We start from the raw sequence: 12,099 nt of genomic DNA on the forward strand, positions 1-12,099 counted from the left end.
CGGATCACAATATTTAATTTAGGAGCCAATGTGCTTGTTAAATACCTTTGCATAACCCAGAAATATTATTGGTTTGAATTGAATTTTAGTGTACTACAAATAAGCACTCTAATATACGTTTTACTTGTCTGTTTATGAAGTAAATTATTTTCCTCAAAACCACTTGGAGGCGGTTCTAAGGGTGATTGCCATCGAATGAATGGAAAATTATTATCGATAGAATGCATTTATTTTTGATTTAACGCGCCAAATTTGCATTCCCTAATTCAAAATTACTTTTGTTTCTTAGAAATAAAGAATTTACGAGAAGATTCTGTAAAAATTCAATTATCGAATTTTGCACATGGCTTGGAAAATTCACAACATAACCGTTTTCCAACACTAATCACCGATGACAACAACAACAACAGCCGGCACATGTATGTGTGCAAAATTAGTGCGCTTGTGTTGAAATGTCAGAATCAATTTAAAACCTAAGGGAAGAGTAGTTAGTATATAATTTTTGTTAGCAATTTATAATAAAGCTAGCAAGCGACCAAGCACAATGGAGTGGTTTGAGATTGAACTAAATGGCGAACGGACTACAACATTTCCGCAGCTTCCTGTTCCATGGTTCGCTGTCGAAGATGCCGACAATGATGAGGAATTAGTAGAACTGGAAGGAGAAGAAAGCGGTAAGTGATGTACTTTATTTCATTGCATTTTTCTTTATTTATCTTGAAATTTTTGGGCATTTCTATCTGGTAAGCCTCCTTAACGGGCGGCATCATTTTTGGCGGCAAATGGGGTTGGATGACCCGACGCTATGCATCCGATGCCACTTTGATTATATCCTGTTTGGAAACGGGCTACATCATTGCCCGTCACGTCTTTTGGACTGAGCACAATGATGATCCTGCCGATAATCGTTCAACATGCACCAGCATACGTTGTGTGGAAGAACTCTATCCCAATCAGGCCAGCAAACAACTAACAATTCTGGCCATTTGCCTAGAGACATGGACTCGGGGCGATCGCATGAATACCATGGAGACCCATTTGGCCATTTACTCTGTTAAATGGAATCAAGTGCTGCGTCGCATTCATCTCGATGGCATCTTGGGCAGCACTTTGACTTTCCTCAGCCCAGAAATATGCTGGCGCACGCAAAATTTTCGTCATTTCGATGGTTGCCTGGCAATCGGTTCCGATGATGGTACAATATTGATAATGGATTTGAATTTTAAACATCTTCGGAGCAATCGACAATCGAATCCCCTTGAGAGTGCACCCATTGTGGAGATTGAACGCATATCCAGTCAATTTCAAAGCATTAGCATTGAGTCTCACATGAAGAAATGCCGGATGAAGTATAATCATTCGGCTGTGGAAATTAATGGTATGATCAAAATCAGTATGAGTTCCCAACAAATCTAGTAATCTTTCTATGCTTTCAGTTGCAAATGGCGGCGTACGGTGTCTGGTGGTCATTGATTTAATTGATGGTTTCGCCGCTGGCCTTGATAATGGACAAATAATTCTATACGATCTGAAGGGAATGAAACTTCTAACCATCTTGCGTACAGTAGAAGATTTGGGCAATGTATCGGTGGAGCGTATTTGTTGCGTTGTGCCACCAGATGATCCGAAACCGTGTTTTTATCTAAATGCAATGTATCAGAGTGATACGAGAATATTAGCTCTGTTGCATGTCATTAGCTTTAGTCGCTCCAGAATTCAAATGGATCGCTTACACTTTGAGGTGGGTGGCAATTGATAGATTTGGTTGAAAAGTTTCTTAATAATATAAAGTTTCTTATTTTAGCAGTTTCAATCGAGTCACACTTGTGCTCGTATCCAGCTGGATGGTCCCTTTTGTTTGGCAATTGGTTGTTCTACTGCTTCGACAGCTGCAATTGCTGGCGACAATGGTACTCTGTTGCTTGTCCTTTGCTGGTACTCGGAGCCGGAGGAGAGGAACAAAATGATGCTGTTTGACATCAATCAGTGGTATAAGGACGAAATGCCCTATCTGATACGTTTACGCGATAAACCCAATTGTCTGGCTGCCTTTGTGCTGAGTGAACGTAAACATATGGGATTTGGTTTACAATTGAAACCATCTAGCATTCTACATTTTGAATCCCTAAACCGCTTTGATATGCATTTCTATCCCAATTCATTGACTTTTGGTAAGAATGACCTAACAATTTATTGAAAATTCAAGGTGACTTACCTCGATGTTCTATTCCTGCAGATTGTTCTTTATTCAATGTCAAGGGATATCGTTATTATGCCCACAATGGTATACAGAGTCGCTTTATTGATTGCCTGCGTCAGCAAAAGGCCACTTTGTTCCTGAATCCTCAAGTCTATCATGATGATATCATACGCTTGTGTCTTATGCCTCAATTCTCTGAGCTAAATCCAAATGCAACCTTCTCAAGGGTATGTTAAGACCATATAAATGCACTTAGTGTCTTTCTTATCTAATCTCGTTCTCTCTCTCTCGCTTTTGAAGACGGCCATGCATGAAGAGATCTTGTCAGTAGCATTGGAGCACAAATGTTTAGCCCTGCTGTATGATTGCGCCCGTAGTTGGCTAGATGATAGTTTCCTATGCAACAAGGTCAATCCAACAGAACTGTCGCTGGCTACTCTAACCAATTGGATTGCAAATCGAGCAAAATGTATTAAAAATCGTTGTCTAGAGCTATGTCAGGGCATATTCGATTACAATGGCTATTCGCTGGACGAGCGGGAAAGGAAAGAATTCCAAGTATTGTCCGTCCAGTTAAAAAATCTCCTGGAATTGCAAACATTCATAATCAAGAAAGGCAAGAGTTTGCTTAGCGATTCGGTTCTGGATGAATATGAAGCGAATGCGACAGCCCTAGAATTGGTCTATAATTATCAATGGCTTCTCTATTGGTTCATGCAGCGAGACCTATTACCCGAAGGCAATCTAATGCAGCACACATCAGGGCAGGGGCAAAAGACTCAATTAAAGCAACTGCAACGTGACTACGATGAGAGAAGAGTACAAAGAAAGAAAGCAAATATGCCTCTATATATAGACACTTTGCTTCAGCAAAATGGTCTGGGTAATTGCATGAACGATAAGCAATCATATCCGCCCACAACCATGAAGGCTCTCATGCAAATGATGCTCTCCACCGATGCCCAACTGGAGCAGAAGCATGAGGTTGTCTTGTATCTCTTAATGGATCTGGATAGGATCAATCAGGGATTGATTGTAGAGCTGGACAAAACAAAGCCACCGCTGCAAGAAAAGAAAATGTCAATGGTATTGAGCAAACAATTTCACATTTTCTTTAATCTGCGAGAAGAAGTGATTAAATCGGTGCAATCATTTTGGCATCTAGATCGTGGTGACTATTGGGTAAGTCAGCTTGAATTCAATTCGAATGAACTGTAGTAGTGTTAATCTTATCCTCTCATTTGATTTGCAGCAAGCGATCGATGGCCTGTACGACGGAATAGGCAAAATTCGTCACTATGAAGATTGGCAAATGAAATTGATTATTGAAAATCTACTAGCGGCCAATGCCACGAGATTGGCCATGCGTTTGGTGATTCGACCGCCAGGCCCCGTCAGCTTTCCGCTATATCTTCGTGTCCTTTTGGCCAATGATCGCATATCCGAGGCTTTTCATTACGCCCGCCTCTATGACGATGATAAGGGACGTCCGTTGTTGGAACATTTCTTTCGGCATTTCATTAATCTGGGCAAATTTAAAGTTTTGACCGAACTTTCGCTGCGCGAGGATGAGGAGCAGCTAATCTATCGTTTGCTACGCGAAACCAAGACCCGCAAAACGGATAGTGTCCACTTGATATTGTTACTCCAGAAATTCAAATACGTTGAGGCCGTCTCGTTTATGGATGAGGTAGCTGTCGAGCGACAGCAAGCGGCCAACGAGTTATCTAATACTATATTATCAGCATACAGATCGACCATGGCGCCCGTAACCCAATCTATAGCTGGAAAATATTTACAAATTCGCAATCGATTGGATGGTCAAGAAGTGGCAGCGAATCAGTCACCCGATCCGTTCAGCTGTCAATTGGTTAAGCAGAGTGCTTCCAGCGATATGGTCGGTGGGATCTTTCAGAGTTCTGCATTGAGTACTCATTGGGCTACCGCGGACTATGAGGCGAGCGGGCAACCTACTCTCACTTGCCAGAATGTGCCATTTCTACGAAATTCTCAACATCGAGGACATATTTTGGATGGACGTGGCCATGGCATCCAGCATCGTCGACACATAGTTCGATCAGTTCCTTATCAGGTGGTTTCGAAGCGTCAGCGCGAAAGGCAAAATCTGGAGACATCACCAAAGCCATCGAACTATTCATTACAGCCACGAAAGCGACGACGATTGCTGGGCGAGCAGTTGATCGCCGATCTCCAAGAGTTTATCAATCGAAAGAAGTTTGAGGAGCAAGCGGAGAAATCCACTCAAGGGCCAATACTTGGGCAATCCAGTGTGGAGCCTAGAGGAATCTTTAAGCGTTATCCAATCGCAGCATCGAGCTCGAGCACAGAGCAGGCACCACAAGACCTGAATCGATCAGAGAGATCACAAGAGTTTGTCCAGCAATCATCGAATGTGACTGAAAATGTGAAACTACCTGGCAAATCTTTCTTTTTCCCACCGCCCATCCCCTTGGACGAGGCGGCGGCAGTGGAGCAAACTGATGAGGATGAAACCGATGAAATCATTATGGAAATTCAGTCTCGGGGTGGACAACATCATGAATCGAATGAGAGTGAACCGAGAAAAACTAGCACCAAAGATTTCTATTTTGCCCCGCCCATTCCTTTGGATCCACCTGTAGTAAGGGTGGCAGAGGAGGAAACGGAGATGGAGGAGGAACATGATGAAATACTTGTAGAATTTCAATCACGTGGTGAGCCTCAAGAGCCGCCGGTTGGTCAAGCCGATTCCGAATCGAGTGAGAGTGACGAGGAGTTCATGTCACCTTTAAGTTCAGCAAATGTCTCATTGGTACGAGAGCCGGAACCGTTGCCCATGGCACCGCCGACTGGGCCACAACCACGTCATCCGCTATTGTATGGACGAACTGAAAGTAGCAGTGGTTTCGGTAGTTTCTCAGCCACATCCATGCGTCTGGCACACACGGCATCTTCTCGGGACTTTGTCCCAACCGTTTGCTCATCGAAAATGGGTGAAACCACCACCTATATTAAGATCTCAGAAAGAACGACCATATGTGGCGAAATGCCTGAGATAACCGAGCCAAGTCAAATTTTAATGCCCACCAGTACCACCACCAACTTGGGTTGGTCCATGCCAACCAGAGCCGGGCAATTGCAAGATATGCTAGACACTACTTTGGGCATGTCAAGCTATGATATAACAAGCATGGAACAGCGTCAAGAAGAAGGGGAGCCCATCCAAGAAATGGAAACGGAGGAGGAAGATCAGCCAAGCGAAAGAGAATTTGAGCGAGAGCAGGAGGAGCGAGTAAGGGAGAACATGCAATTTGTGCAGCAGGAGGATCAGTACGAGGCGGAAGAACAACAACAGCAAACCATTGAATTAGAGGACTCCTCTTACAATCATCCCTATATAATGACTGCTTCAGAGGAAGATGTGGTGGCGGTGGATGCAGCCACTGTGGATCCCGCCATTCCTGGACCAGCAATTACCAACGAAGAGCAACTCTCCTCGCCCACCTTCAGTGTAAGCAGCGGACTGTCCGACAATTCATCTTCGGAGGTGCAACCGTTGGCTGCAAATCGCTTACAGGAAGATCCGATGTATTCGATTGTTGTTGAGTCGACTGGTTCGATAACCACATCTCGTTCGGTTACCCACACACCGACCTCCTTCCTGCCCAGCGACACAAATGTCTCGCAGAATTCGAGCCCTCGAGCGGCACATGGCGTCGCTGGTAGTGGTCCAGGCGGCATAGGTGAAGCCTCACCACGATCTCTATACCGGGCGAATAGCTTGGAAACTGTAGATGATTTGGACACCACCAAAGGATCCCTGGATGACGATGATGAGGAGCAGGTCGAAGATGAGGATGATTGTGTCATCGCCCTGGATGGCACTGAGGTTCGGGGTTATGTGCCGCGGCCGCAACAGGTCGCAGGATGCTCTAGTGCTGAGTTATTTGCATTCAAGGATGATGATGCAGCAGCCTTGGGATTGGCTAGACCAAATGCTTCGCTCTCCCTGGGCGCCACCGCCAACAGTGATTCCGTAATTGCAGAGACTATCAATCTGGACACCGATGATGATGAAATTATAAATAACGAAATGGCAATTCAATCTGATAACCAACTATGCAATAATGAATATGTTGAGGAACCAGATGAGGTCCAAGAAGATGATTCGCTTTTTATAGTGTCTAGTCAGCCGCTGGAGGAGATGCAGGAAGAAGAAATGCAGGAAGAGGAGATGCAGGGAGAGGAAATGCAAGAAGAGGAAATGCAAGAAGAGGAAATGCAAGAAGAGGAGATGCAGGAAGAGGAGATCCAGGAAGAGGAGTACCAGGAAGAGGAGTACCAGGAAGAGCAGATACAAGAAGAAGAGATCCAGGAAGAAGAGATCCAGGAAGAGGAAATCCAGGAAGAAGAGATCCAGGAAGAAGAGATCCAGGAAGAAGAGATCCAGGAAGAAGAGATCCAGGAAGAAGAGATCCAGGAAGAAGAGATCCAGGAAGAAGAGATCCAGGAAGAGGAAATCCAGGAAGAAGACAATGAATCGATGGGCAGTCAACAGCTCGGCCATATCGAAGAAGCAGAACTTTCGTCCGATGATATTGTGACTCTAGTAATGGATCCAGTGCTGGAACGGATTCAGGAAGAAGACGAAGAAGAAGAAGAAGATCAATTGCAAGAGATGCCAGACGAAAATGAAGATGCTTGGGGGAGGCGCAGACAGATTTCGGAAAGTGAGGAGCCTCCACTTAAATTGGCCGTCTCTGAAGATGAAAACGAGGCACCTTCATATCCGCTCACTCCAATTCGTATTCTACGCTCTCATGATCGCCCCCGTGTAGCCACTCCGACAGTTGATGGCCCAGGCATGGTCGTGGGCGTAAGACGTCTTAGGCAACGGCTACATAGTGGTGATTTCTCCACAATCAGTCCAAATCCACTGCAGTCGCCATCATCTAATCGCCTTACTCGCGCCACATCCACGCCACCATCCTCCAGCATATCCGCCGGTTTAACTCCAAGCAAGCGTCTACGTCGTATATCGAGTCAAAAGCATCTGTTCGATGCCATCGATGAACAAAACAATTCCAGAGATTTCACCCAATCACCTGGGCCACAAACTCGTTCCCGCAGTCGCTTAAGCTTGGAAGCGGAACCAGCTCCGGCACCACCTCAAGCAGCAGCAGCAGCAGCAGCATCGACATCCTCCTACAAATCTCGTACAGCAAAACGTTCCCATTCTACAACTTCAAAACCGGTTATTCCCCCATCAGCAGCAACAGCAGCTCCAACATATCGTCGCAAGTTGCGCAGCAGCAGCGAGCCACCGACTTCCATCTTCCAGGAGGCCATGGCCAAGGCACCGATCAAAAGCAATCGCAGCAAACGCAGGCCAAGCTCCACAGAGGAACCATCTGGACACGCCACACGTGGCACCTTCGTGGCACTTGACGATCAAGCATCAACATCGAGACCAAACGTGCGAGTGCTTCGTGCTCGGAAATCGGAATCCGAAAGAGCTCCAACGCCACCCAATGCAGCGTCTACAGAAGAAATTAACGCCAATCCAACATCAGAAGGTAAGAATTCGGACTTAACTTCAGATCCAAAACTAATGTTTACTCTTTCTCTCTCTCTCTCTCTCTTTGTAGATCCTCCAGCCGAGAATAATGAAGCCAGTGTGCCGCCTAAGAAACGAGGACGACCTAGAAATAAGATTGCATGATCATTTTAATGCGTTGTCTGCCCATATTCCACAACATCTAATTCAATATTCAAGTTCTAAATTCATTTAATCCCACACATTGCTCATTCAGATCCATTCAGTTGGTTCTGGATCTGCATTTGATTTACTTTATTTTCATATCGTTTTCTTTTAAAAGTTAAAAGTTTGTTGTTTGTTGTGGAATTCATCAAATTGTTTGTGGTTTAACCCCGCAATTATTACCTTCGGTTTTTTAAATGCCAGACAAATGTTAAAATGTTTCTGTTATATTTTGTATTTTCTTATAATTAAGCAGTTTGAAAAGAAAAGAATAGTTCACAGTGAGAGAAAGAGAGAGTGTGTGAGAGAGAGAGAGAGATATAATATGATGATATAAATATATACACATATGTACAACAAAATTTTTTGCTTAAGCATTAAGGCAAGAATTTCTATATTGGATGGATGGAACCCGGTGGATCGTTTGTCGTCTAAAAACTAAAAAAAAAAAATACTTATCAACTTATGGGGTCAGATGATGTGTCGTTGTCGTCGTCTACACAAGCGTGGAGAGTTCGTGTAAAGAGATATTCGTAATATTACTCATATCGAGGGTTGCCGGTATTCCCGGACTTATGGAACCACTCGGCTTTGGTGTGGGCGGTGTGGCTGTGGCTGTCCGAACCAAAAACGATGAATTGATTGCACCACCGCCATTTAGATTGTTACTGCCCAAGCAGAGTAATGGATTGAAACTGCCATGCGAATGATTTGGCGACACGGGAGTCACTGAAATCGCTTGCCCACCCACCGGATAATGCTGCTGCGGTCCATGCATGGGTATGGGCGATGTTGGCATTAACGATGATGAGGATGTTGCTCCTGGTGGGGGCGGTGGCGGCGACGATGGTACTTGAAATTGCATATGTGGCACCGGGGACAATGGCAATTGTCCTGCCGATAATAGAGACATATTTAAGGGGACTACAAATGGTGGACCACCAGCAACGCCAACGCCAACACCGCCGCCACCACTTCTATAGCTCATGGTCTTCTCCTTTTGCCATACAAAGACATTGTGAACCATGGCTCCGCCACAAAATACGATGCCCAGACCGATCAGAATGCTCGTTATTATCGCTGGCGTCGAATGAAAATGATTGAATGTATATAGAATAATGCCAGTTAGGAATACGGGGATGGATATAAAGAATCCACCCACTGCACATGTACGACTGGCACTCGATTTCTCCAAATATTTATTCTCCCTGCCATCGAACATGGGAGAGCGTAGCTTGACAGCGAAAAGGAACTGTATGGCGCAGACCAGCAGGCAGCATAGATTCAAGGACAACGAAAGAGCGCACAGGGCTAAGGTTACATCGTAGACAATGATGAAATCCTCATTGCTAATCGTTGTTGTTCGCGTCGTGGCAAAGGCATCTTCCCGACTATTCGGTGAGATCTTCAACAGGAAGATCAATGATAGTAGCGCTAATAATAAGGAAACTGCAAGTAAGAACTAAAATCAATTTGGGATTCATTTGCTGAGTAGATGATGATTTTACCTAAGCATAATAGACCCAAACTATTGAGGGCTTCACGTGGACTTGGACCATGTTTTTGGACCTTTTGCATCAGTGTGTTGGCAGTTAGATTATTGCAATTACTAAAATTGTGAGAGAATGTTGGAGGAGGAGGAGGAGGAGGAAGTGGCGGTTGTTGTTGTTGTTGTTGTTGTTGCTGCTGATGATGATGAAAATGTTGCTGGTGTTGCTGCTGTGAATGCTGGTGTTGCAGTTGGCTACTGGCTAAAATGTGCTGATTGGTATAGGTATGATGATGGATACTTCCATTTCCATTCCCATTGCCATTATTGCAATGACCATTGGGTGTTAAGGGCGTTAGGGGAGTTAGCAATGGTTTTAAGGGTGATGTTGTTGTTGTTATTGTTGATGGTGGTGTTGTTCCTGCTCCTCCTGCTGCTGGTGTTGTTGTTGTTGTGGCAATATTTAATAACGTTCGTCCACCGCCATTATACAGGGTGCTGCAGGTGGATGCATTTAAAGCGGAAATATTGAGCGGTTGCGGCTGAGGCGGTCGCAGGTGTATATTGCGTGCGGTAGTTGCAACAGCAGCAGCCGCGGCGGCAGCGGCGGCGGCAGCAGCAGCAGCAGTAGCAGGTGCGGGAATGGGTATGGGGGAAGTCCCTTTTGCTGAGGAGTTGACGGAACCTCCGTTAACTATTGTTGGTGTTACTGCTGTTGTGACCAGGGCACAGGGTGTATTATTGCCACTTCCATTGCTTCCATTGTGGTTGTTGTTGTTGCTATTATTATTGTTATTGTTGGTGGTCGCTGTAGTGTTGTTGTTGTTGTTATTGCCATTGACATTGGCGTTGGCGGCAGAAACGGCATTGGCATTGGCCGTTGTGGTGGTGGTTGTTGTTGTTGTTCGTAGCAGCTGTCCATTGACAGCCACTGCCGCATTGGACGCGTGTTTTAACATGTCCTGTAGAAATTCACTCCACCCCCTCGTCACTCACACACGCTCTCGTTCTCACTCCTTCTATCTTTCACGCACCTGTATATGTAACCAAGTATATGTGAGTGTTCGTGTGTGTGTTTTGGGTTGAGATCGAAATCCTCTCTCTGAGTTCACATAGTTGGGAGAGAGTTGAGAGTTTGCCAGTGGAACTGAAATGTCAGAAAAAGAGAATTTTTCTAAAGCATTTTCATAAAATTGAAAGTTTTGCTAAAAACTTATTAATTAATTTTGAAAATGCTTAAAGAATCTCCAGGAGCGAACTTGTCCAAAAAGAAAAACAGAAACAGGATTTGTTGCGTTCTAAAGCTTGACGTTAAAATATTTCAAAAATTGGTTTTTTGAGAAGTATTAAATGTAATCAATAATTGATAATTGTTTACTTTTGTATGTTATCCGATGTTTGTCTAATGATAGACTATGGATCAGCTGTTGATCAGCTGCGTGAGAAAATCTATCTTACGGATCTCTGAGATCCAAAATTAATTTAATATTTGAAATAAACTATTTTACTGGTTGGTAACTTTCATTTTACATGTTGTATGTGCATCATGTGCACTTTCCCATAATTTTGATATGCATTTATTGAGCAATTAGGTGGAAGATAAAAGGAAAAGCACAACATGAAAGATGAGAACACAATACTAATGCATATGTACATATATGCAGATGTATGTATGTATGTACATAAGTCGCACGCTCAGTTTGAAATAGAAATTGCATTAAAGTGCCTTGAAGCACGTCTGCTATCCAGCTATAATGGGTCTGAAGAGGTTTATAACGGTCCTTCTCTTCCTCCTACATATGTATGTATATATGTATATACATGCTGCTCCATGCAACTGCTGCATTTGCAAAAATTGCAGAGGTTCCCACTAGGCGGCAAACGCCATCCACCCTTGGCACATTAACTGGAAATTGTGTAATTATTACTTTTGTTTTGTTGTCGATTTGTTTTGACTTTAAAGCTGATCGATGCATTTTTTATTACTGGTTTTTTTTTTGGTCAATTTTTCCGTTTTCTTGCACTACAAGCACTTTTACACACACACACAGCGAATATGTATATAAAAAAAATAAAACGAAATTATCAAAAACAATTTTGTTTTTGTGTTGTAAAACAAGTTTACCTTTTAGTTAACAATTTGTTGATGTTTTTTAATTTACGCTTTTTGCCCGATGACATTTACATAATGATGATTTTTTTAGTTAATTGGATTTGGCATTTTCATTGAGAATGGGAAGAAGTTATAATGGGGTAAACTCGAGTAAAACGTGACCACAAATCCGGTGATGGTGGTGGGCGAGATGACGCGGACAAGTGAACGGTACCGATCGCTAGTGGCCAGTGGCTAGTGGACAATGATGCGCGATCTTAGGTGACAAAACTACGACTATCAGTCGCAGTCCAAGTACAAGTCCGAGTCCGAATCCATAGCTAAGAGTCCGCATCAGCCGCTGACTTTGCCTTCTTTGCCGTTGATGTTGCCGTTTGCCGTTGATTCTAGCCGCAGGGGCCGAGGCCGAGCGAGCGAGCGAGCGATGATGGTAGCTATTCGCACAACCAGTTAACAAGTGAACGGGCGGTCTCTTTCCCTCTCTCCTTCTTGCTCTCTCTATTACTCACACACACACAAACAGTTCAAGAATGAGC

At 44.0% G+C, this 12,099-nt stretch overlaps 2 protein-coding genes across 4 annotated transcripts; one reads left to right on the forward strand and one right to left on the reverse strand.

Moving 5' to 3' along the window:
* The first annotated feature begins 405 nt into the window (after positions 1-405).
* Positions 406-8,164, forward strand: LOC6641093 (protein ELYS homolog). 2 transcript variants are annotated; one of them, XM_023175362.2, is made up of 8 exons: positions 406-674; positions 749-1,378; positions 1,437-1,741; positions 1,805-2,171; positions 2,237-2,427; positions 2,501-3,382; positions 3,453-7,776; positions 7,849-8,164. In XM_023175362.2, the coding sequence occupies exons 1-8, from the start codon at positions 545-547 to the stop codon at positions 7,920-7,922; spliced, it is 6,903 nt and encodes a 2,300-aa protein (XP_023031130.1). In that variant the 5' UTR covers positions 406-544; the 3' UTR covers positions 7,923-8,164. The 2 variants fall into 2 exon arrangements, with proteins under 2 accessions (XP_023031130.1, XP_046867323.1); XM_047011367.1 differs by having other exon boundaries at positions 1,808-2,171.
* A 123-nt stretch (positions 8,165-8,287) lies between these two features.
* LOC6641179 lies at positions 8,288-12,022 on the reverse strand. 2 transcript variants are annotated; one of them, XM_023175261.2, is made up of 3 exons: positions 11,576-12,022; positions 9,470-10,597; positions 8,288-9,410 (listed from the first exon to the last, which is right to left on the reverse strand). In XM_023175261.2, the coding sequence occupies exons 2-3, from the start codon at positions 10,407-10,409 to the stop codon at positions 8,458-8,460; spliced, it is 1,893 nt and encodes a 630-aa protein (XP_023031029.1). In that variant the 5' UTR covers positions 10,410-10,597; positions 11,576-12,022; the 3' UTR covers positions 8,288-8,457. The 2 variants fall into 2 exon arrangements, with proteins under 2 accessions (XP_023031029.1, XP_046867324.1); XM_047011368.1 differs by lacking the exon at positions 11,576-12,022 and adding an exon at positions 10,829-10,846.
* Positions 12,023-12,099: the final 77 nt, after the last annotated feature.

This window comes from Drosophila willistoni (genome assembly GCF_018902025.1).
Source record: "Drosophila willistoni isolate 14030-0811.24 chromosome XL unlocalized genomic scaffold, UCI_dwil_1.1 Seg141, whole genome shotgun sequence".
NCBI classification, from domain to species: domain Eukaryota; kingdom Metazoa; phylum Arthropoda; class Insecta; order Diptera; family Drosophilidae; genus Drosophila; species Drosophila willistoni.

What these genes read in the sequence shown, in the direction of transcription:
- LOC6641093 (XM_023175362.2), top strand. Translation starts at nt 545, where the DNA reads ATGGAGTGGTTTGAGATTGAACTAAATGGCGAACGGACTACAACATTT. An exon ending in TTCGGCTGTGGAAATTAATG is followed by an intron (nt 1,379 to 1,436) that starts GTATGATCAAAA and finishes CTATGCTTTCAG; the next exon opens with TTGCAAATGGCGGCGTACGG. An exon ending in TAGATCGTGGTGACTATTGG is followed by an intron (nt 3,383 to 3,452) that starts GTAAGTCAGCTT and finishes TTTGATTTGCAG; the next exon opens with CAAGCGATCGATGGCCTGTA.
- LOC6641179 (XM_023175261.2), bottom strand. Translation starts at nt 10,409, where the DNA reads ATGTTAAAACACGCGTCCAATGCGGCAGTGGCTGTCAATGGACAGCTG. An exon ending in TTTGGGTCTATTATGCTTAG is followed by an intron (nt 9,411 to 9,469) that starts GTAAAATCATCA and finishes TCTTACTTGCAG; the next exon opens with TTTCCTTATTATTAGCGCTA.